At 38.5% G+C, this 26,649-nt stretch overlaps 1 protein-coding gene across 1 annotated transcript in view; it reads right to left on the bottom strand.

Annotated features, from left to right (window-relative positions):
- Nucleotides 1-26,649, bottom strand: part of CDH12 (cadherin 12) — a 409,272-nt gene that overhangs the window by 146,598 nt on the left and 236,025 nt on the right. Inside the window, exon 3 of the mRNA XM_087721991.1 lies at nt 19,417-19,850. Coding sequence (XP_087578117.1) covers nt 19,417-19,647 — 231 coding nt within the window. The 5' untranslated portion in view covers nt 19,648-19,850. The remainder of the gene's footprint in view (nt 1-19,416; nt 19,851-26,649) is intronic.

A 26,649-nucleotide genomic window follows, 5' to 3' on the forward strand; every position in this document is an offset into this window, starting at 1 on the left:
ATGACTACCTGGACTGGTCTTTTTAGGGGCTTTTTGGTGAGATTTTCTGTTTCCTGTTGCCTTTTTCCTAAACTGGAGAGAGAGAGAACAGACTCAACGTCTCTCAGATGACTTTGTGACTAAATTGGAACTAGCAGTCATAGCCTCCCATTTTCTAGTCTGATGCTTCAACCACTACACCGAACTGGTCATAAATGTTTCACAAATATTTATTTTATATACCGGTAGTCCCTTTCTTTGCAAATTGTTTCTAGAATTCAGAAGTAACACTTAGATTAAATCCCACTGAAAATAATGGGTTTACAATAGTTGCTATAATTTATTGTTCCACTAAGTATTAATGCACTTTTCATGAATATGCTTAGAATAGTCCTCCTTATTAAACAACATTAACTATTGTGAAATACACCATTACTAGAAAAGTAGTAGATGGATTAAAAAAAAAAAGAATTTAACAAAATACCAGGTTAATTTTTAAGTAAGTAAGTAGGTAGGTAGGTAGGTGGGTGGGTGGGTGGGTGGGTGGGTGGGTGGGTAGGTAGGTAGGTAGGTAGGTAAGTAAGTAGGTAAGTAAGTAAGTAAGTAAGTAAGTAAGTAAGTAAGTAAGTAAGTAAGTAAAGAAGGAAGGAAGGAAGGAAGGAAGGAAGGAAGGAAGGAAGGAAGGAAGGAAGGAAGGAAGGAAGGAAGGAAGGAAGGAAGGAAGGGAATTGTTTTAGTTATTAACTCAAAAACAATCATGACATCTTAATCCTAAATATGGAACAGTCCCTTGAAATTTATTTTTTAAAAATGGCAAAATTTAATACTAAGATGAAACTGAGAGCCAGTTTGGTGTAGTTGTTAAGGCACCAAGCTAGAAATCAGGAGACTATGAGTTCTAATCCAATCTTGAGCACAAAACCAACTGGTGACTTTGAACAAGTCATTCTCTCAGTCCTGGGTAGGAGGTAATGGGTAATTACTTTTGAAAAACCTTGCCAAGAAAATTGCAAGGAATTGTCTGGGCAATCTCCAAGAATTGAACGTGATTGAATGCAAGAGGGGAAAAAAGATTAAAGTACAGATGAGCAGATGAACAGGCATTTTGTAGTATTTCTGCCATCTTCTCCCAAAATAAAATAGGTTTAAAAATGAAGTGATCTGATTTCCTATACTTCAAAAATTATGTGATATTCAACCATGAGATAATGAACTTGATACTTCTTTTCAGAAAAAAAAATCAACTATAAGCCTCATTTATACATATATTTTTTTTGTAAATGTTTTTTTCCCCTTTTTATTTGCTTGTCTGAACACAGGGAATTTTTTTTACTTCCTCCTCCTATTCCTACTTTGATATCCTTCTCCTGAGAAAGGTTCCTAATCTTATTAAATTTCTTTCTACGTTATTATAAATTCATTTCATAGGCTATCCATTGAAGCAACTAGTCCTTTGTATTTTGCCTTGAGATCAGCGGGGGATATAAGAGTTGGCTCTTTGAGTGTTATTGCTTCCCTTAAGATGGGTTGGAAATCTAAGTAACCACAGAGGAAAGCTGATGATGTTGTAAAAAGGCTTCCCTCTGTGCAGTTACAGAAATGATGCCACCCAGATAGGCCAATACTACTGAATACAGAACCCTTTGCATGTGACAAGATGCACCCAAATGTAGATTCTAATTTCATTATTATCAATTGAAAAATAGACATTCAAAACCAGTAATTAAATGTCAGTCCAGTTAAAGTATATTCCATGATATTCTTGTCGTTATAATGAAATGTGAAGCTGTACATATTTAGGATATTTCTCTTTTTATCGAGAGAGAAACTATTTATTTATTCGCTCATCTTCATTAGCGGTAACCAATTGAAAAAGCATGGAAGCATGAGGAAGATAAGCAACAGTGAACATCACTATCTAAAGTGAGTGTCATTATATCCAAGGTATAATGTCTGAAAGTCCACATTGCATCAAGCTCATTAGTAAGTTTAAGCTGTGAAATAAATTGTTATCATGGCATGGCATGAAGCTGGCATTGTTTTGAAGTCGGTGCTCCTGACAGCAAAATGCTAGCCTTGGCAATCACTCTGACCTGGCATTTAATTCAATAACTTTTGTTATTTGTTGACCTAGGAAAATATTATTTTGTGCCCAGAGGTCTCCGAAAAACAGGACAGCAACAGAAATTTCTTGAAAGAGTCTAGTCCTTGTTTCATAATGGTTGCTACAAAACTTGGCTGCCAATTTGCAGTAGAATTTAGTGTGAATTTCCTGCCAAATCTACAGAGTCTTACACTTATTTATTAATTTTGCTTTGATGCTAGATTAATTCATTAATTTTTCGTTAATTTAGTACTATTTAAGCTTAGACTAGAATTTGCCCACTGCTGGATTGCAACAGGTTGTGCAGATGAGAGAGGACATTGATTGATTGATTGATTGATTGATTGATTGATTAATCAAAGTTCTGTAAATATTATTCTAATCACAATAATAGAGGTTTCAGTCATGTTCATGTTTAAGGTGGGAATGTTTTCCAATATAAAGCTTGGTTGAATAATAGTGACTAATAACATTGAAATAATTTTATCAGATAAATCGCAGTTACTTCATCATTTTAATGGGAACCTTTTGGGAATGTTCAGCTTTGTGAATCTCTTTTTTCCCCAAAGTCTATTTTTGCTGTGCAAACACAGTGTATATCACAACTTACAAAGAATGGGATTGGAATATCTGAATGCAGTCCAAGAAGAAGGCAAAAGAAAAAAAAGAAAAATCAGTTAAATTCCAGTGAATAATGCTAATTTATACTGAGCCTGTTCTAAGATATACAACAGATATCAGTCCCTGATTTCTTTTCAAACAAGATGCTATGAATCCACTGTGGCATGAATAAATATGTAGTTAATGCCAGCTACTGTCCATTAAAAATGTGTTTTTGCTGAACAATTGTGTACAGAAATGTGCAAAATAGGACAGCTGCATAAAACAATGTGTACATTAGGGAAATTTGCATCTAGATGTATGTATGCAAAATCCTTGTGTTAATGAGCCATAAATACAAAAATGCTGATGTTTTCTCTCATTTTTTGTTTGAATATCTTCCTTATTAATTGGAACTGGATTCATTCATACCATAACAACTCTAGTCAGATCATAGGTTTATCTAATACTGGTAACTATGAACAAATCTAAATAATAATTGTTGGGAAGTTTCAACTTAAGATGTCGTTCTCATCCAGGATACTTCAGATATTTTTCAGTAGAACTTTTGGGACATGGAATATTATGGACGAAAAGACAGTTTTCCATAATTAAACTTCAATTTAATCTGTCACTAATTAAACTTCAATTTAATCTGTCACTAATTAAACTTCAATTTAATCTGTCACTTCTTCATGATTCCATTCCATTACTGTATTGCACACATAGCCACACCAAGACAGAGAAACCAGTGATGGGATTCAGCTGGTTCTCACCTATTCGGGAGAACCAGTTGTTAACTTTCTAAGCAGTTCAAAGAACCGGTTGTTGGAAGAAATCTCATTTTGTTTTTCCCCACTTTACAGGACTAATCCTGTAAGGAAACATTCTGGTGTTGTTTCTAGCCTAATCTTTATTGCCATGCTTACAGAAACTGCCTCTCTGGTTAACCCTTATGACATTGTAACAGCTAAGGCGAAGCACGCCCATTGATGTGCGTGACGTTGAGTTGGCCATGCCCACCCAGTCACATGACCACCGAGCCCCACCTACCCAGCTGGTCATTAGGGCAGAGAACTGGTTGTTAAATTATTTGAATCCCACCACTGAGAGAAACACACCTGTGTCTGTGCAGCCTAACTACTGTGCCGAGGTGGCGCAGTGCTTAGGGTGCAGTACTGCAGGCCACTTCAGCTGACTGTTATCTGCAGTTCAGCGGTTCTAATCTCAATGGCTCAAGGTTGACTCAGCCTTCCATCCTTCCGAGGTGGGTGAAATGAGGACCCAGACTGTGGGGGCGATATGCTGACTCTGTAAACCGCTTAGAGAGGGCTGAAAGCCCTATGAAGCGGTATATAAGTCTAACTGCTATTGCTATTGCTATTAATTTCTGTCTCTATATTTATCATCTCTGTTTTTGTCTGTATATCTATATTTCTATCTCTAGCTTAACATAATAGTTTTCATATTTATGGTGCTGGGCAATATTCTTTTACCAGTGGAAAATATGAAAGCAGAGCAAAAAATCTGAAACACAATCCCAAGTTAATATTAGTTCCCATAAAATAGAAAAGAACCATAAATAAGGTGTTAGGATAATTAAGCACCTAAAGATTAAAACAGAATCAACTGCAAGACTCCAACTTTGGAAGTAGGCCATTTCCCTTGCAGCAAATCATGTGCTACTGACTGAATGTTTCTCCTCTCAATTTTTGTAGTAATCAGCACAAACCTGCCAGGTACTTTATTTTCTCCCTAACATATTGTGCTATTTAAAAATAACTTATTTTACAAGCTCATGAGCTAAAAGGAATTGTTGTTTCATATTAAAAAAATCTAAAAACAAATTCAGTTTTAAAAGATTTCATATTTAGGTTAATAATAATAATAATAATAATAATAATAATAATAATAATAATAATAATAACAACAACAACAACAACAACAACAACAACAACAACAACCAGGAAACTAATGACAATGCACTACAGTTTACATCCACGTGGTGATACTGATAGACTGTACCTGCCCCGAAAATCAGGTGGCAGAGGATTATTACAAGTGAAGCAAACAGTTGAAGAAGAAAAACATGCACTGGCTGATTATTTAAAAGAAAGTCAAGAACATCTATTAATCGAAGTAAAGAACAAAAATCTACTGAAGGCCCAACAGACGAAACAAGAATACAGAAAAGATGTGATAAAATCAAGAATGGAGAGTTGGCAAAACAAAGCACTGCATGGTCAATTTCTGGAAAAAATAAAAGATAAAGTGGACAGTGAACAAACTTGGTTATGGTTAAAAACAGGTACATTAAAGAAAGAAACAGAGTCACTAATCCTGGCTGCGCAAGAACAAGCTATCCGCACAAATGTCATTAAGGCCAAAATCGAAAAATCCTCTGATGATGCCAAATGCAGACTTTGCAAAGAAGCTGATGAAACTGTTGATCACATACTCAGCTGCTGTAAAAAAAATCACGCAGACTGATTATAAATTGCGGCACAATTCAGTAGCACAAATGATCCATTGGAATTTGTGCAAAAATTATAATATGAAAACAGCAACAAACTGGTGGGAACATCAGCCTGAATATTCACCGAAAATCAGATGGTCAAGATCTTGTGGGATTTCCGTATACAAACAGACAAAATACTGGCGCATAATACACCAGACATCACACTGGTTGAGAAAAATAAGGTCACAATCATAGACATCGCAATACCAGGTGATAGCAGGGTCGCCGAGAAGGAACATGAAAAAATCGCAAGATACCAGGACTTAAAAATCGAAATTCAATGACTATGGCACAAACCAGCAGTGGTAATTCCATTGGCACACTGGGTGCTATTCCAAAAGCACTGGAATTACATTAGAAACAGTTAAAAATTGACAAAAATCACCATCAGTCAAACGCAAAAAGCCGCACTGCTTGGATCTGCACGCATATTATGAAAATATGTTACGACGTCCTAGGCCCCTAGGTGGGGCCCGACTAGTAACCAATGCCAAATCTGGCGAAACAACTGGCCGCTGTGATACAATTGTATAATAATAATAATAATAATAATTAAAATGCAATGTACAGATATTGAATGCATCAAAATATGCTGCGGATAAAATAAAAAAGCGATCAAATTACTTGCAAATTAAGCTCAATGAAACTCTTCCCTCATAAAAGCAATAATAGGATGGGCAATTCCCACTCCTTCATTGTGCCGTCTCCCTGGCTGTCCATTCTTCATAAAATGAAGGGAGGAAAATGTTCATGAAGTCTTTTGGGTGAAATCTCAGAAGCCCAAGAGACTGTACGTTTCTGGAGTAACGATCATACAATGAAAAAACATTCATATATCAACTTGTAAGTATGGTAATTAAAATTCTTGAACATGCCCAAGACAATTGCTATCAATAATTCTTTTCTTTTGAAAACAATCCCAAAAGGTATTTCTTTTTTTAAAAAAAAAATCAAATGGAGTAAGAAATTATTGCTGGATTTCATTCCTAGCACTCCTGGCCTGGAAATAGCTAACTTAAAAAAGAAAATCTTTCCAAGTTTACAATTTTAGGGAAATAGTAATTTCCAAAAATTTGTTTCTTGAGCAGAGGCTGTCCAGTTAACCAGATAACAGTAATATGCACTTTAAAGGATCGAGGCAGGAACGACGCGAGAGCCAGGACTTCCAAACAAGAACAGTTTATTCAAGAAGCGAGAGCTGACAGCGATTCAAAAATAACAATTCCGCGCCAAGGTATTTATACAACTTAGTTAAACAGGGGAACCAATGGAAGGCCGGGTAGCGTCTAGCAACTGCTGACGCAGTACCCTGGCCAATCAGGTTGGCTCGGTCGGCTAGCAACAGGCTATGCTGCGCCTCAGCCAATCAGGGCGCAACCTAGACTGTTGCTGGCCTCCCGGTCGTAAGTGGAGGATTTTATGAATCCTCAACATGCACTAAACAAACCACAAACATTTGATCAAAAGTGGTGCCTCACCAGCAAACAGGCTGAGTGAGGGAACCCTAGTACAAAGTAACCTACACTCTTATGTCAAAGGACATGCAAATACAACAATATCAAAGTTGCCAAAGTGAAATCAGGCTATCACCAAACTTAAATGTTTCACCACTAACCTTTAGCATTCAAGATTACCTCTAACTATTTAGAACTTACATTTATGTTTTTTCAGAACTAATTTAATATTCTCTTATTCAGAGTTTGCCTAGCACCATTTTTAAGTTCTATAACAATTAGAAGGAAGCTGAATATCACGGTTCACCGACAAAAGGGCGACCGACAAAAGCACGCCCGACTAAACCGCAGTGACAAAACCATGAGTTCTAAACCGTGCCGACGAATAAGCGCTGAAGCGCACCGACAACAGCGCACCGACAGAAGCACGCTCTAACCCTAACCCTAACCCTAAACCTAAACCTAACCCTTACCTTAACTTAAATCATGCTTCTGTCGGCGCGCTGTTGTCAGCGCGCTGTTGTCAGCACGTGGGTGGCATCGCGATTTTAGCGCCGTGGTTTTGTCGGCGCGCTTTTGTCGTGCACACATTTGTCGAGTCACTGAATATCACAACATAAGAATTCCAGTGAACGTTCTATTTTAATTATTTATAGAAAAATTGAAGCAGGCAAATTTCTGGTTCATATTCTTGAACTTTCTGGGATGTTCAGAAGAGAAGGTTTGCCTGTGTTGTGAAACTAGAGCCAACTGCCAATTACCTCCACTAGACCGATTAGATCCCACAGATTAGGCCTCCTCCGAATTCCATCCGCCGGCCAGTGTCGACTGGCGACTACCTGGAGGAGAGCCTTCTCTGTGGTTGCTCCGACCCTCTGGAACGAACTCCCCGTGGAGATTCGAACCCTCACCACCCTCCAGGCCTTCCGCAAAGCCCTTAAAACCTGGCTGTTCTGACAGGCCTGGGGCTAAAGAGCTTCTGCCCCCCTTCTCGAATGGTATGACTGTTGTGTGTTTTAAATTATGCATTGTTATGTGTCGTTTTTAATTTTTTGTCTGTATCTCCCTTCCCTGGTTTGAGTTGTGAGCCGCCCTGAGTCCCCTTCAGGGGAAAAGGGCGGCATATAAATATAATAAACAAACAAACAAACAAACAAATAGTTTTAGAACATAATTCATTTGGACTTGCTCCTAGTCAAGCAATAATAGGACCACAGATTCTATTTTTCTGGCTTTATTTCGGATACACCGCAAAATGATGAAGCAGCTGCAATTACTTTACAGTAAAACTCAGTACGTCTTTTTCAAGAACGTTCTAAAATTTGCACTCCGGTTTGTGGATCAAAGAAATCTCCAATTGAATGACTCCTAAAACACCTACCCAGCAGCATCTTCAAGAATGCAAGGAATATTCAGAAATTTGTATGTCCACTTACAATTCATACCACTCACATGGGCATCAGAAACAGCTTGAGAGTTTATTGCATGAATTACTACCACCAATTAAAATGAACTCTGGATGCTTAACCTATCCAGATATTTTTTTGTTTAACGAGCCTGAATTCCAGAGAGAAATCAACTGAGGACAATATTCATTATTTTGTAGTGAAAAGTTGCAGTTCTAAAGGATTTGGGTTATTTATATTCACTATTATATTGGGCTAGCTCTGCTTGGCAATTATGAGAGTTGTAATTTCAATATATTTGAAGGGCATAGGCCCGGGGAAAAAAACAATGCATAATTTCTTTGCCTGAAGAATTTTTAAAAATCCATACTACCCCTTAATATTCAACAATTTCACTGTCAGCTTCGTGGAACTGAAGATTTATGCCATTTAAACTCCATGTTGCAGTTAATACAATAACCTTTACATTTTTATTATAGTTGGCTACTCTTTTGGAACAGAACATATTCTTTAAAAGGCATCAGGAAAAAGTCACACTGAATTTTTTTGTAAATCTGTTACTGCCCTCAAAAGAATAATTTCTGTCTCCATGTCATCACTTTTCAGGCAGTACTGTTGTGTCACATAACTTTGTCATTTCAAATCAAAGGAAAAAAAAAATCCTATAATTGTCAAGAAGCATCCATTTTTGTGGTCTGTAGAAGATCAGGTTGCTGAAATTCATGGGGTAATGTTACAAGTTTTAATTGAAATAAGTGTGAAAATAGGTGTGTTAAGTTTCTGCTAGATTGATTACATCTATTTTCCATTTATGTCAAACACAATGGATACTAATAACAATAGGACGAACCTTTGAAAACTATGATTTTTGATGGCAATTGCACTTGGTGGTCAAAATATTGTTTTAAATATATATTTGTTGATAATAGAAAGAAAAAAAATCCACTTTTGATCATCTATGTAATATAGCCTCCTTAGTTTTATTCATTTGAGTAGAGTAAACTTTTTTTTAAAGAACCTTCATGATCTACCCTGATGACACAAAATCTTTCACTGAAGGTTTTTCAGTCATTCATTGTCTTGAATAAAAGGACAGATTCTCTTTGGATCTCTCAGGTGCAGTGGTGGAATTCAGCCAGTTCGCACTTATTCGGGAGAACCGGTTGGTAACTTTCTAAGCAGTTCGGAAAACCGGTTGTTGGAAGAAATCTCATTTTGTTTTCTTCCACTTTACAGAGCTAATCCTGTAAAGAGGGAAGGAAGGAAACATTCTGGTGTTGTTTCTAGCCTCATCTTTATTGCCCTGCTTACAGAAACTGCCTCTCCGGTTAACCCTTATTACATTGTAAAAGCTGAGATGAAGCACCCATCAAGGTGAGCGATGTTGTGTTGGCCACGCCCACCCAGTCACATGATCACCGAGCCCCACCTACCCAGCTGGTCATTAGGGCAGAGAACCAGTTGTTAAATTCTTTGAATCCCACCACTGCTCAGGTGAATGTGTGGAAGTTAGAGAAAGGTTACTGTGGAACTTTGTGCAGTTTCATTCTCTCCCACAACTTCACAATGACAAAAGAGGCAAAGCTTTGTAGGAAAACTTCCTAATCTTGCTTGTGCACTGAAGTGGGAAGGACTGTTTATGTAAGTATAATTGTCAATGAAAATGTCAATGAAAATGTCAATTCAGTATGGAGGCCGTTAGAAAGGCAAATCTGATGTTGAAAATTATTAGGAAAGGAAAAAAAAAACCACGAGCAACATAATATGTGTCAGCACTATTCTTTTTTTTTAACATCTGTTCTTTCAAAGTGCCCTTCATAAGTGATCAAACCATAATAACACCTCATTATTGATGCACTGGTGAATTAACTCCTCTAACACCTCTATTACTTTGCTCCTTTTATTTTGCTTTGAGAAAACTGCAATTGTGATAATTATTTTTTTAAAAAAATATATTCATTTTTGCACACTTTATTTTCCTGAGTTGAAGGTTCTGCAACTTTCTTCCTCAAAAAGGCATCTCCTCCTTTCCCAGGTTTCGTGAATACATTCATTGTATCTGAACAATATAAGAGAGAACATTCAGAGCCAAGGTGGCGTGGTGGTTAAATGCAGCACTGCAGGCTGACTGCTAGATCAGCAGTTCAGCGGTTTAAATCTCACCGGCTCAGGGTTGACTCACCCTTCCATCCTTCTGAGGTGGGTAAAATGAGGACCCAGATTGTTGTTGGGGGCAATATGCTGACTCTGTAAACCGCTTAGAGAGGGCTGAAAGCCCTATGAAGCGGTATACAAGTCTACTGTTATTATTATTATTGCTATCCCACATGGAAGGAGTTATATCACAGATGTGTGTGGGATTACAATTTGTCTCCATGAGTCAATTTGCATCAAAGAAGCACCACAATATACCCACTGAGGCACTGAAGCAATTTTGTCTGTCCACTCCTGGAACTGGTTGAAGAGTCCTCAGAGGCAAAGGGATGCATTGACTTTGCTTTTAGAAATACAAGGTCAGATCCAAAACCCATCTAAGAAACAAGAGGTGATCTCTTTCAGCGGATACAAGTTTTATATTGTTCCCGGTAGAGTTCAACTAATCCACCAAATGAAGTGGGCAAAAGTCCCTTTAGCCACGACTTCCATCCTCTGCAATAACAGTCTAGAAAGATGAATCAGAATAACACCTTGCAGAATTCCCTGGGGTTATGCAATCTTACACCTGTACACAGAGGATAATTGTATACATATAATCTTTCCTTTCTACTGTACTGTTGTGAAGATTCATCAAGTAAGACCCATTGGGTACTTTTTAACTGAATCCATAACAGGTGGAGCTTGCATCATATTAAGACATTTCTATCAACATCCTGATGCAAATGGCCAAGTTTTTAGTCCTTTAATTCATCATTAAACCTGTTGATGTTCAGCGGCACATATTTATGAATTACGATTTGTAGTAATTAATATTATTCCATAAACTTAGTTTAACTTATCTTCCTTATTCATATCTCCTGTTTCTTTCTTCCATGAACACACATGTACAAATCTTTTATTTTGTTCATTAATTCACATTGTTATCATTCACTTTTCATATATTCCAAATTACAATCTTCCTTATACTGTGGGTGTCACTACATGCCTCCACATAAGAGCCAAGGTGGCACAGTGGTTAAATGCAGCACTGCAGGCTACTGCTAGATCAGCAGGTCAGCGGTTCAAATCTCACCGGCTCAGGGTTGACTCAGCCTTCCATCCTTCCGAGGTGGGTAAAATGAGGACCCAGATTGTTGGGGGCAATATGCTGACTCTCTGTAAACCGCTTAGAGAGGGCTGAAAGGCCTATGAAGCGGTATATAAGTCTACTGCTATTGCTATTGCTATTGAGCACCAATGGCAACCAAGGCTTGATTATCGTATTTTTAAGTAAGATAATAAAAGTTTAAGGTAGGTTACCAACCTTAGTTAAGTACCATGGCAATTGTAGCATTCCCTGCTAATTAAAGAGGACATTTTTTTTAAAAAAAATAGCTGGCTATTATGCCACAAGCACAACCAAAGTTTAGTTTTAGCCAAAGCATAATCATGCTATTCTATGCAAGTTCCCACCTCTGATCTGCTTTTCAAGTCAGCATTGTTCATATCCCACCACTTAGAATGTAAGAGCCGAGGTGGCGCAGTGGTTAGGGTGCAGTACTGCAGGCCACTTCAGCTGACTGTTATCTGCAGTTCAGCGGTTCTAATCTCACCGGCTCAGGGTTGACTCAGCCTTCCATCCTTCCAAAGTGGGTGAAATGAGGACCCAGACTGTGGGGGCGATATGCTGACTCTGTAAACCGCTTAGAGAGGGCTGAAAGCCCTATGAAGCGGTATATAAGTCTAACTGCTATTGCTATTGCTAATGTACACACAGTATACTAATATAATAAGAAAATATCTTCCCAACTGAGCTGAGCTGAACTAAAATAAAATAATCTTTATTGTCACTTTTTCTGTGAACACACTGGCACAGATTTAAAAAAATGAAATGCTGATCATCATACACTTACATGCACATACATATACATATGTTATTTATACATATACTATAGTCACATACACATCACAGAGCACAGTGGAAAAAAAGGGTCTTGAGAGTTAACAAGGTAGATACTATATAGCATAAATAGAATCTAGTTGTTTTACTTCAGATGCTGCAAAATCTCCTCCCAGAAGGTAACAAAGAAAGCTGGCCATAGAGAGGATGTGTAGCATATCAGACAATACCATAGACCCTGATCAAGCATTCCTTATGTGCTATGTCCCGGATAGAAGGAAGTGAACTTCCAAAAATCATTTCTACTGTCCTCACCACTCTCTGCACAGCCTTCCTCTCCAAAATAGGAATACCCACAAACCACACAATAATCCAATACAACAGGATGCTTTAAATCCTCTCTCTGTAAGAAGTGTAAAGATAGGGGAAGGAAGATGTTCTCTTCTCATATGGTGCAGAAAATTCAGGAATTGCTGTTCATGCTTCAGCAGTGTCTCATTGTTAAGCTAACCTGCTTGTCAGCTGCACACCCAAAAACTTGGTACTTCCAACCACCTCCACAGTTGAAAAACACAGAAGTGTATGGCTGTGCCTGCCTTTTCTGATATGATACAGGATATCACTATGAGAGCAGAAGCACACTGATTTGTCCTGATTTAAAAGGGTAAACCTCGAGAACTTTTTAGACTTCCTGTCCATGAATTTGACTAAACATCATGTTCTCTAACCTGGCATTTTTTCAAATAATATCCTGAAAGGGCTCGATGGTGGTGGTGAAAGACAGCATAAATTGATTTGAGAATCTGGGCTGTTAACATCTGACATGGCTGCTATTAATCTCTTCAGAGCTATTCCAGGTGGCTTCCAAAATTAACTAGTTATCCAGGATGTTTAACAAAACTGACAGCTAATTTTATAGACCCATTAGGGATCTATTTATAAATTACACTAATACTGTTAGCGCTCTAGATCTATAATAAGGAATGAAACCATCACTTTTCAGATTAACATAAAAGTCTGTGTTTTGTTTTTTTTCTTTGAATGGGTGGGATGGAGGAATTGGAGAATTAAAACATCTAACATTCTGGACAAGGCAATGGATGTAACATAGACATCAGGCAGTAAATGTGAAATAATCTATTCACCAAAATTCAGCAATAAAGCATCCGAGGCTTTTAATTTCACTTTAATATCTTCTCAGTGTGCAGAATTTACAAATATATAATACTTTGGGCAGTGATGGGTTGACAATTTTTTTTACTACTGGTTTAGGTGTGTGCACAAGCATCTGGCCAGGTGGGCGGAGCTACTACAGGTTCACCAGATCTGGGCAGAATATATATATATATATATATATATATATATATATATATATATATATATATATATATATATATATATATATATATATATATATATATATATATATATATATATATATATATATATATATATATATATATATATATATATAAGATTTTTACAACCCCTGGTAAGCCCCAATTATGGGACGAAGCTAACTGCTTCCATTCTCTGTCAATAGGCTCGTCACAAGAGTCCATCACGACAGAAACCCAATGTTTTTTACTGTTGCCTTTGTTATATTTGTGTTTTTTTAATTTGTGCTGATAAATAAATAAAGGGAGACTAGTATAGATCTATTTCAAGCTATTTAGCTCTCATCAGCTAGCCATACCCTTACTGGGATTTGAACCTGGGCTATATTACATACTAGGCAGACTTCTTAGCCATTAGGCCACAGGCTCTTATCCGTTATCAGCGAAGCCAGGGTGAAAGGTATCTATTAGATTTTTACAACCCCTGGTAAGCCCCAATTATGGGAGGAAGCTAACCTAATGGCTAAGAAGTCTGCCTAGTATGTAATATAGCCCAGGTTCAAATTCCAGTAAGGGTATGGCTAGCTGATGAGAGCTAAATAGCTTGAAATAGATCTATACTAGTCTCCCTTTATTTATTTATCAGCACAAATAAACACACACACACACACACACACACACATATGCAGGGCTTGAATTGACCAATTGCTAATTGGGAATTTTTAAATAAAGAGAGAGAACTATAAATGGTCCAGTTCTAATTTTACTGGCTTGGCAAAAAATATCTTGAAGTTAAGAAAATGTGACAACTTCTCACAAGTCAGCATGCTGAAACTATCGATTAGCGGAACCAATGCTTCTGATATGTGTAAGAATTGAAAAAAACAGACAAAAGGTCAGCTTTCTTTTCCAGTTTGCAATGCTGGACCCTATTCTGTTTATACCTTACCATGGAGCTTCACTTAGATTGACCAAAATTATTCTGAGAACACCTTCTGCACAGGGGATATCTGGGTGGAAGTAATTTGCGATGGAGAAGCAATAGCTATAGTTGCAACATTTGAATCCCAGTCTAGTTACAACTGTCCCACTTTTCTTCCAGCACAGCTGCCATGACAAGACAAGGGAGGTAAACAGCCAGTGAATATAGAATTAAGCACTTCCAATCTCTCTCTTTCTATCTCTCTCAAAGTTTTCTGTTCTGCCCCCCTCGTCCCACACCAACACACACTCCGAGCCAGAGATACGTTATGGCATTTAATTAACAGACAGACAGGTCCTTGGCAGCAAACTGGCACAGACAAGCTTGGGCAGCAATCCAGCACAGATAAGGCTTGGCAGCAATCCAGCCTGCCAAGCTCACAGTAATGTTCTCCGACATTCAATCCTGCATTGACTTCTGCAAAGAGGGACGTGTGCACAAGCAGTCTTTTTACAGTCTGGAGAGGAGCCTAATGACCACCAGCTGAGTGCAATTACCTCCTGTAACTGCACAACTGTAGTAGCTCTTCAATGGTGTGCATCCAGGAACAACTCACTACTGGCATCCGGCTCACTCTCCCTTGTCTCTTCCCCACTGGTCCAAGGCTCAGGCGCCTCCTGGTGGCCAACCAGCCTCTCTGAGTCGGAACCCTGTCCAGGGTCTTCAACATCCTCCAGAGCCGACTCATCGGGCCCCTCGCTGTCGGAGTCTGGTGGCAGCTCCAACGGCTCCTGCTGGGCCACAACAGCTTCCCAGGCCTATCTCTGCAAAACTACCTTATTTAAGAACCAGCCATTTAAAAAATATTTTAATTTTGTGGCTAGTTAACTTCTGTTATATTAATAGTAGACATCATTTCTAACTAGTGTGCAAAACGTACTGGCATATATCAACAGCCTTGGTGCCAATGTAAGGATAAAAATAGCCTATCATATCAAGTTTTATATTTGTGCACATATTGCCAAAGCTGGAAATAAATAACAAAGGAGATAGATAATTATCGAAGCAGAGAATGTTGCATAAGAATTTTGATACTGAATAGAAGTATATTGGCTGATATAAATCTTTCATAAAGTCAGATATAAGCAAGCATCAATTCCGTAACAACAACAAAAAAACACTATCATGCTCACAGTTGTGTTTCTTGCTTTCTTGTTAATGAGGTATTTGTTATGCATTCATTAGTTTGTATTCTATCATCCAGATCCATCCATATTTTATTTTTATCTTCGAAATAGAAGTAGCACACTAGGGACTTATTTGCTTAAAAGTCTACACTGAGTACTCAAGGATGCATCAATTTACTCCTCTTAAACTGAAATTATACCCAGGATACACGCCTAGCAAAACAAAAACACCAAACCTTTATTCATCATTATAGCTTCTCCTCCCTGTAATAAAACGTCTAAGTAACAATTAGGTCATGCTAATCTGAGATCAAATATAACAGATCCTCATCATTTTGTTCCTGCTTATTTTAACTTGTTAGAAGCTACAGCCTTGATCAAAAGATAGAAACAACAACAGAAATATTTTAAGGTGTTATGGTAAAATGAACAACGTTAACTGAATGGATATTAATCTCAGAAATAAGAATATATTCTCTCAGCCTCAAATTCATTTTAAAAAGCATGTGGACAAAAAGAAAGATCTGTAATATTAATCAATGATCTTAAGTGAGAGGTATTTTCCCAAATTCATGCTGACATTAAATGGTTTATATATTTATGAATTCTATGAGCTTTTAGCACCCTAAATCCAGCCTGAAATGCTTCTGATGATCAAACTATTTATGATGGCAAATAAAGAACTACCGTTGAATGTAAAAGAGAATCTAGTCACATTTTCCTTTCTTTTCTTTCAAAATGTCTTTTCGTTTCCCTTCTAATACAACATTCTACCATGCTTAAGCTTACAACAGGCAGGTTTTGCATGGAAGTTAGGAATGGAGAAAAGGGATAAGAAAACATATAAACAAAATAAGCTTTTCCTCTGAAAATATAACAGTGTCAAAAAACAAAAAAAGCAAGCAAACAACAAAGTAGGGAGTCACAACAATAATCTGCTATTTGCAGTGAGCCGCAGTGGTGCAGTGGTTAGAATGCAGTACTGCAGGCTACTTCTGCTGACTGCCGGCTGCCTGCAATTTAACAGATCATAATCTCACCAGGTTCTCATCAGCCTTCTGTCTTTCCAAGGTGGGTAAAATGAGGAGCCAGATTGTTGGGGGCAATAAGCTGACTCTATAATAGCAGTCAGCAATAGCAGTTAGACTTATATACCGCTTCATAGGGCTTTCAGCCCTCTCTAAGCGGTTTACAGAGTCAGCATATCGCCCCCAACAATCCGGGTCCTCATTTCACCCACCTCGGAAGGATGGAAGGCTGAGTCAACCTTGAGCCGGTGAGATTAGAACCGCTGAACTGCAGATAACAGTCAGCTGAAGTGGCCTGCAGTACTGCACCCTAACCACTGCGCCACCTCGGCTCCTTATAAACTGGTTAGAGAGGGCTGTAAAAGCACTGTGAAGTGGTATATAAGTCTATTGCTATTTGGAACATCAGTTCCAGTGGTGGGTTCCAGATCCGTTCCAACCGGTATGGTTAGAACGGGCCCGGCAGCATCCACGTGGATGCGCACATGCACGCAATGCACGCATGCATCTTAGCGCCTCTGTGAGCCTCTGTGATGCTCCGACTGCTCAACGGAGCATCACACAGGCATTGTATATGCCGTGCACGGACGCGGAAGCACCAAAGACTTAAGAGACCAGTAAAAAGCTCGGGCGGGTGAGTGAGCCCTCTGGAGCACCATACTGGAACGGCTCTGGTATGCCCGTACCAGGGCGTACCGCCTGCAACCCACCACTGATCAGTTCCATGTCTTTTTTTCTTACACTCTCCCAAGTTAGTTGCTACTAAGGCAAGAGAAAAGGATAATATTCCTTTAGATCAGGGAAAGACAGCTTCCATTGATATCACCTTAGTTTCTTTCTTTTTTCTGGGCCTGGAACCCCTCAGGACACAGCACATCAAAATGCACTGGCGAATTTACAACCACATTAAAATTAGAGCCATGGTGGCACAGTGGTTAGAATGCAATACTGTAGGGATGCACGGCTAACTCACTGCTCACTCCAGGGGTTCGATTCTGAGCAGCCCAATTTTGACTCAGCCTTCCATCCTTACGAGGTCAGTAAATTGAGGACCCAGATTATTGGGGTAATATACTGACTCTGTAAAATGCTTGGAGAGGGCTGTAAAAGCACTGTGAAATTAATATAAGTCTAGATGCTATTGCTATTAAAGGATTTTTCTGCTCTTGTTTGGGAAAAATCACAAAATACAGGATAATTTTAATCCCTTTATTTTTATCGCTTCTTTTGTTTTCAAAAATTCAACCCCAAAGGATTAAAAACAGGTGAAAATTGCATCCCTCCGATTATGTTAGTTGGTTACCACACTTGGTTACTGGTTAAAAAAGAAAAATAAATCTCACGGGGGCCATAAAAAGTGGGTTTTGCTTTTGTTATTGTTAAGACTTCAACTTCCATCATCTCAGATCATTGACATTCAAATATGGGCAGACAGAATCATTTAAAACTTGTGAGATCATGAATCATCATTCTTGTTTAGAGAAGAGTTTATTGTTCTTTTAGGAAAACAGCAATATTTATAATACCTATAGGTATATTTTAAAATGTACAATATATAAAATCTTACGACAACTTGCTGTTTTCTTGTGATAAGTCCAATAGATGTAAAAATAAAATGAAACAAATTAAAACAAACCCTCAAAGTAGAAGAAAAAGCTTGGGAAAATGGTACAAAATGACATTGTCATCTTTCTCTCTTACTAGAATCCAATTCCTAGTTATGTATATAACATTTTTTTCTTGTGGGTATATGGATAGGGGGCAAGAAATACCTATATTCTCTGTATAAAGAGAGCACAATTACATCTAATTGTTGCATTTGCAAACAATGATGCAAGCTGATAGAAGTCAAATATTCAGCCATTTTTCATAATTTGCTTGAATGGATTAAATACATCTAAAATGTCTCCAGAAGGCATATGTACACTTGTATGAATATACACATTTCTGAAATGAGAAACGGGAAAGTGTCTTTCAATTTCATCAAATTATTCAGTTGCATAAATTATTTGATCTACTATATTGCATTGTCATATCACAAAGCTTATTGCAACATTGGTGTACACAAATATATTCACATATAAGTGTTCCAATAACAACTCTGAACATTAAACATTTCATTAACAACGTTGATCTACGAGGTATCAAATATCTGAAGTTCATTCAATTACTTTCAATGGAATAAAGCAAAATCTTATGCAAGTCTATTCCAAAGAAAGCTTTATTAACTTAACTGGGATCGACTCCATGACAAATAAGTACATGATGTATCAAATTATATACTGAATTATTAGTTATTTGTTTCTCTATACTGAGCATTCAGCACTGCCAATCTTCAAAAAACAGCCTTCAAATATTGGTAATTATATAATTGTTGGTAAATTCTTCCTTGAGCTACTAAAAATCAATGTTTATATATAGTGGATACTTCTTCCAAAAATCTGATTTCATAAAACCATGCAAAAATAGCAGTAGACTTATATACCGCTTCATAGGGCTTTCAGCCCTCTCTAAGCGGTTTACAGAGTCAGCATATCGCCCCCAACAACAATCTGGGTCCTCATTTTACCCACCTCGTAAGGATGGAAGGCTGAGTCAACCCTGAGCCGGTGAGATTTGAACCGCTGAACTGCTGATCTAGCAGTCAGCTGAAGTAGCCTGCAGTGCTGCATTTAACCACCGCGCCACCTCGGCTCTTAAAATAATCACAAATTATAACAACATGGTGATAAGAGTGGAAAAGAGTTGTTTTTTTCTTTTAAAATAAAAACACAAATTTGCGACTAAAAGTTAAAGAAAAAGACTCCTTTGAGTGAGCTTTGATTTTAGAAAATTATGCATTTACCTTTCCCACATACTGGGGTTCGGAGCCCATGTATTCTTCCAGGACAAAAAACTGATTCCAGACCCAGCCTCTTTTGACCCGTAAGGTGGGTATCCTCCTTCCAGGGTTGGTGACAACATTTCTCCTTGACTCAGCTTTGGAAATCTGTTGTGGTTGTGAATGAAGTAACATTAAGATGCCTCCATTGAACAGGACCCAGAGAAGCAGGGAGAAGCAGTTCCTTGTAAGCATTGGCAATGGTTTCTCTACCGCAAGGATTTAAAAACTCCAATGTTGAATGATGAGGTGAAGAATCCAGTTTTGAGGCTGTCTGTTGACCTTCACTGCTCAGCTTTGGATTTATTTATTTTTTTTTCTATTGCCAAAATGCTAACACAAACATTGATTCTTCGGTTGACAAGGTTCCTGCTGCATAAAATTCCATCTAAAGGGACCTATAAAAGAAATTTATATGGCAGCATGAAATTATACAAAAAATTATACTATAGCAAGCAATAGCAATAGTTAGGCTTATATACCGCTTCATAGGGCTTTCAGGCCTCTCTAAGTGGTTTACAGAGTCAGCATATTACCCCCAACAACAATCTGGGTCCTCATTTTACCCACCTCGGAAGGATGGAAGGCTGAGTCAACCTTGAGCCTGGTGGGATTTGAACAGCCAAACTGCTGAACTGCAGTGCTGAATTTAACCACTGTGCCACCTCGGCTCTATAGTAGTCTATAGAGTCATCCAAACTATAGTAGTCATCCAAACTCTCCCACCTACTTAACTTCTGCAGACAATGAATAAGACAGAACACAAAAAAGAGAGAGAACTCAAAGTATTATTGTATTTTATGCCGCAGCACTGATTCACAACCAAATATAGTAAACTAATATTAGCAGTATCTCATTCTGCTTCTGCTATGTATTATTTTAGTATCTGCCCTTCAAGTTATAAAATAAAGCTGTTACACACCAGTGAGTGTTATTATTATTTACTCACGATTCACAAGGGGGAAAAAACCACAAGAAACAAAAAAAATGAGAACATTGGCACATCTTATTGCCACATTTATGTTAGTTTGGAAAAGAAAACTTGTAACCTCCCTCTCCCTTCTCAACTCTATTACAACAAGGATGAATTTGGTTTACTGACTACTACTCCAGGACTGCAAAACCAATACTTAGTCTCCAAATAAGTTTCTAGAACTTGGTCTATCACTCAAGGACACATTTACAATATTTCCAAAGTGAAAATCTCCATCCTATCACCAAATATAAGTACTACAAGATTATTGGTTACAAGAGAGAAGCAACTCCATAAACAGACACACACAAATGAAGTTGTGGTAAGATAAGCATGGGTGTTACGTTTTATAACAATATGCACAAAGGCATTTCTCATCTGTGCGCCTAGCTGTACTTTACGCTGCTTTGCTCTGCCCATTAATGGGCTTAACTTCAACTAAACAAACATAAAGATTTCTATTTTCCCAGTTGCAAAGAACGTATGTCTATTAGGCCTTTTTAAAAGAGAAGATATTATGGAATGACTTTAACTATTGCCGTTATTTTCACACACATGAGTTTCATCGAGTAGAAATTAGCAATAGCAATAGCAGTTAGACTTGTATACCACTTCATAGGGCTTTCAGCCCTCTCTAAGCAGTTTACAGAGTCAGCATATTGCCCCCAACAACAATCTGGGTCCTCATTTTACCCACCTCGGAAGGATGGAAGGCTGAGTCAACCCTGAGCTGGTGAGATTTGAACAGCCGAACTGCAGAACTGCAGTCAGCTGAAGTAGCCTGCGGTGCTGCATTTAACCACTGGCCTGGTGCTATATACTGAATTGTTGTGACTCAGCAGCAGTCTTCTGTGAGTCTTTTCAGGATGCAAGATTAATTATGCAGCTGGGGATCGTTAGGGGCATATTCTGGGGATAAAAGGATGGATGGTGCCACACCCTAGTTGCAGGAGTCAACGTTCCTTGGTTCGTACAACATTGCTTGATCATCAGTCGTGGTTTATGTAAGATACACTTGGATAAGTGCTTTGTGTTTCCTGTAACCCTGATTCAAGGCTACACTTGGAAAAGTGCTTGGATTCAAACCCAAATAAAGAAATGCCAATCCTGTTGAAGTTCCCTTTTTCCTAAGAATCTGTAATGAAAGAAACAAAACTTAGGATTGCATTCTTGCTCTTCCATCTAGCCAGAAGTTACCAGAAATGCAGAGCAGGAAACATAGAACAAATAGTCTGCTTTACATGGTGACTTTCGCAATTATGACAGTGACTGAAAAAGTAAGTTTGTGAACAATGTCTATATCAACTATCTTTTGCTCATTTCTCTCTCTTAGTCACACATTCATCATTACAGTCAATGAATATGCATTGTCCTGTGGCCTGGTGCTATATACTGAATTGTTGTGACTCAGCAGCAGTCTTCTGTGAGTCTTTTCGGGATGCAAGATTAATTATGCAGCTGGGGCTCGTTAGGGGCATATTCTGGGGATAAAAGGACGGATGGTGCCACGCCCTAGTTGCAGGAGTCAACGTTCCTTGGTTGGTACAACATTGCTTGATCATCAGTCGTGGTTTATGTAAGATACACTTGGATAAGTGCTTTGTGTTTCCTGTAACCCTGATTCAAGGCTACACTTGGAGAAGTGATTGGATTTCTGTAACCCTGATTCTTAGAAGAAGAAGTGTTTTGCTTTCATTTTGTTTAACTTGCGTTGCCATGAGAAAGATTTGTTTTTCATTCCGTTATCTGGTCAGAGACTGTATTGATGTTATTTTTGGGCTCGAAGCCAGTCTGAGCCGAGAACTGATAAAGGAAGTTCCTTTTAAGTTTGTTTGCCTGCCATTTGTTAACGAGCCATGAAGGGGGGACAGAACACTGAATAGTACAGAATAGATTCCTCTTTTTTTACTACTGGTTCTGTGGGCGTGGCTTTGTGGGCGTGGCATGGGAAGGGTACTGCAAAATCCCCATTCTCTCCCCACTCTCAAAATTTCCGCTACCAGTTCTCCAGAACCTGTCAGAACTGGCTGAATAACACCTCTGGTACAGAACTATTCTGAACTCACCCCCAACTCCAGAAAATGTTACTTCTGGGGGGGCGGGGGGGCACGTCAGAAAAAAATATATCTGCTTTTCCTTTTATAGCTGACCACAAATAAACTGAGCAGATAACTCTAGGCAAGAAGAATGAGGAAGGAAAATAACAGGAGATATTTAAGTTCTATATACGAGGGATCAGTTGTTTTAATATTTGACAACATCCAATGGGAAATATCTCCCACATAACATCAATTGCACTGAATGGGAATTTCACAAGGTACAACCATTTTGAAGAAGGCGAATCTCTTCCTCTCATAGGAAAACATCCTGATGCAGTGAACACTTACAGTTCATTAAGTATGTGATGCGTACCAAACATCATGCCAATGTATGCTTCTTAGCTATAGTTTGTAATTAGACATTTTGAGTATTTGCTTTTCACATATATGCTTTTTTTTCCTAAATAATTGTAGCTACTTAATACATTGGTAACATTAAATGGGTATAATTAAATATTTCTGTGACTAAGGGCAAAATGAATTTCACTTAATTTGGAGCTTTAATTAATGATTGTGGCAAGACCCAGAGGGTTTTAATTCTTTCAGGGTGGTATAACATTTTGTTGTTTTTGTTACAGAAGCATATAGTATAGCAGAACACACAAAGAAAAGTAGAGCATATTATTAAAAACCAGACAGGCCAAGGAACTCATACAAGACAAAAATAGGGGGGGTGGGGAGGAGAGAATCTGAGCTCAGCTGCAGCATAAAATAGATATATATATTTCACTGGTAATGCCACACCATGTTGATAATAGATATAAGTCTGTCGTTCATCCTGCTATATAAACATTTACTAGTGTAGCTAGGAGCAGAAGTAGCACTGGGCCAACCATGTTTGGATTCAGAAGCTAAGCAGAATCAATCCAGGCTTGCACCAGGGACTAACAGAGCTATAAGCTAGAACTAGGAGAATTGTTTCATTATTGCTGTCCAGGAAACTGCATCCTTTATGGCCATGAATTAATCATCAAAAGTCAAGCTTGACTTGAGAATGCATTGAAGTCAAGTAATGAGGATTTAGTAGCTGCCAGCAGTTGTAAGGAGTGCTGTAAAATGTAAGCTGATGCGATGAGGATGATTCAGCAATATATGGTATTGCCTCTTTAAGACTCTGGTGGGCGACTGCACTTGTATACTGTTGCTCTTTAATTCCAGTGTAAAAATAGGACAAGCTGAATATATTAATAGATAGTAGAAATACACCGAAGGGAGGAGTAGAGGGATAGAAGAAAGGGGGGTAGAGAGGGTGGGAGAGAGGATGGGAGGGAGGGTGAGAAGGAAGGGAGGGAGTGTACTGGGAGAGAGGAGTGGTAGAGGGGGAGGGGAAGTAGGGTAGAGGGGAATGATGGTTGGAAGAAGGGAAGTTGGAGAGGGGCGAAAGAAAGGGTGTATGGAGGGTCGAAGAGGTACATTGGGTTTCTATTTTGAGGGGTATTATTGACAAGAGAATGGCTGTGTTTATTGTTTAATGTTATATGGCCCCGGTTCTGTACAGTATATGTGTGACTGTACGAAAATGAAAATGGAAAATAAAACACATTTACATAAAAAATAAAAATAAAAAAAGACTCTGGTGGGGTGGAGACTATGGTCAAATGTCTATATATAAGTAGCCATTAGAGAGCGTTTCTCTCTCTCTCATTGTGTATCTCATTTATCTCCTTGTGTGCATAGCTGAGTGGTAAGGAATTTATCTCCATGAATGTGTCTCTATACATTTGTAAATAAACCACGATTACCTTTATAAAGGCTCTGTGTGTTGTCTGCTGTGTTTTGCTCTTGGATGTATATCATAATAATAGTCAGGCTGCCAAAACTCAGACAATTGACATTTTTCTTAAAGAGCACCTGGATAGTGCCCTAATATTCTGCCCCAAGATCCTGCCCTGGCAATGCCAGTATAGCTATATAAAACTCAGGTTACTGAAGAAGTGTATGTAGAAGATGTTACGCCGAATAAAGCACACAGAGAACTTTTGTAGGAAGTTCAGGAGGTATCTGTGAGCTATTCAGTATCATGGAAATGGAAAACAGTTTATTTTCCATTGGATAGTTATGTGATACGTCAGAGGCTCCTCTCCCAACATAATAGCAATAGCACTTAGACTTATATATCACTTCACAGTGCTTTTACAGCCCTCTTGTGGGAAGTTATCATCCAGCCCTCTCCCAGAAAAATGAAATATCCTAGGAAATATTGAAAAGGCAGAATATTTCTCTGGATGTGAAAACAAAGAAACATGTTTTAAAAGACAGAATAGTTGCCTGTAGCTTCCTGCCCATCCCCAGTTAATGGGCCATTCACCCGGCCAGGCTAGTCGACTTTACATAATAAAGACTTCTCCACTGCAGCCCCAGGGGGGGTGGGAGTAAAGGCATGATGATGTTGGAACTTTACTCAACTCTCCACATGGCATCTGAGAACTCATCTATACCTGGATTCAAACCACAGCCTAGAGAGTTGCCCCTGCATGGCCCCATGGGAGTCTGACAACCAATCAGAATACATTTCTTACACAGGAACAGGAAACAGAGAGGTGGGACTAAACAGGGCATAAAAAGCCTAGCAAGCCCCTCCCTCAGCCCTTCTCTTCTTCTCCACCAACATTGAAGCATGTGATCACCTTTTCTGTTCAGGGCTCAAGCCATGTGGTCCTGTCCACCAATAAACCATCTTTCCAAGCAGCCTCCATGTCTCCAGTGTCTTTTCCCCCACTTGGAGCCGAACCCAGAAGGACATTTCTTTCATCACTCTCTAAGTGGTTTACAGAGTCAGCATATTGCCCCCAACAATCTGGGCCCTAATTTTACCCACCTTGGAAGGTTGAGTCAACCTTGATCCTGGTGAGATTTGAACTGCCAAATTCCAGGCAGCCGGCAGTCAGCAGAAGTAGCCTGCAGTACTGCACTCTAATCACTGCGCCACCGTGACTCTTTTCAATCACATCTTTTTTGTTTCTTTATTAAGGAGAAAGAAATACAATTATTCCCTATATAGACTTTCTCCTTCTCCCATTATAAGTCTCCTTTATGTTTATATAACTTTGCCTTTCTGCTTTTAAATATTTACAGAGTTTTAGACATACATGCCAAGCAGATCCTTCTTTTTCAATTTGTTACAGATCAGAAACAATTTCCTTAGAAAGTAATGCCTTTGGTGGCCTCTTTAATATTAGGAAACATCTATTTCCGTTAGATGCATACCACATACTTCCCGAATGGTAAAAATATATCCCTCCGTTGTTAGAGGAGGGAAACTTGTCAAAGCTTAAGGTTACTTGGTGATGAATTTTAAATAGCATGACAATTCAATCAGCACTTCAATGCATGCAAGTTAAATTAGTGATCATTCCCAACAACATTTTTTTTTTGAGAAGGACACAATGATGTTATCTGTTGCTAAACATACCATGAAGAGTTTTGGGGCATCTGTTGTGGAAAATAGCTTGTTCCTCTATTGCTAGGATTTTTTTTAAAATAATTACATCTGCATCCAGAGTAGGAGCCTGTGGTTCATGAAAGCTTAAGTCGTAATAAATTTCATGTCCTTTAAGGTGCATCGAGATGCTTTCTACTTTCAAAAAGAACCATAACTGAACTGCTAACTCTTCTGGGCAAACAGAGATCAAAAGAAAGACTGGGTTTTCTACAATTGTGTTTCCTAGGCAACCAAATAAAGCTGGTCACTGACTCTCAAGCATTACTCATTAAGCCATTAGCCAAGTTCTCCTGCAGCGTTTGACTTGTTTTGCCTAGTATAAAAAGATGGATAAAAATTCTCTTAGCCAAGGAATTCTTGTGTAAATAAACTCTCTGAAAATTGCTGCCTGAAGTCGAGACCAAGTTTGGCAAATCTTGTGCTGCCAGAGCTAAGAGAAAGCAGGAAGAAAGAAATATAAGAAAAAAGGAAGATGAAGTAAAAATCCAACATTTAACCACACAGCATGATATACACAAATAGCAATGGCAGTTAGACTTATATACTGCTTCATAGGGCTTTCAGCCCTCTCTAAGTGGTTTACAGAGTCAGCATATCACCCCCACAGTCTGGGTCCTCATTTCACCCACCGTGGCTAGCTTGGCAGGCTGGATTGCTGCCAAGGTTAGTCTGTTCTGGATTGC

The sequence above is a fragment of the Thamnophis sirtalis genome, unplaced genomic scaffold (assembly GCF_051295495.1).
Source record: "Thamnophis sirtalis isolate CommonGarterSnake01/CBP01778 unplaced genomic scaffold, rThaSir2_p1.2 scaffold_8, whole genome shotgun sequence".
In the NCBI taxonomy this organism is placed as follows: domain Eukaryota; kingdom Metazoa; phylum Chordata; class Lepidosauria; order Squamata; family Natricidae; genus Thamnophis; species Thamnophis sirtalis.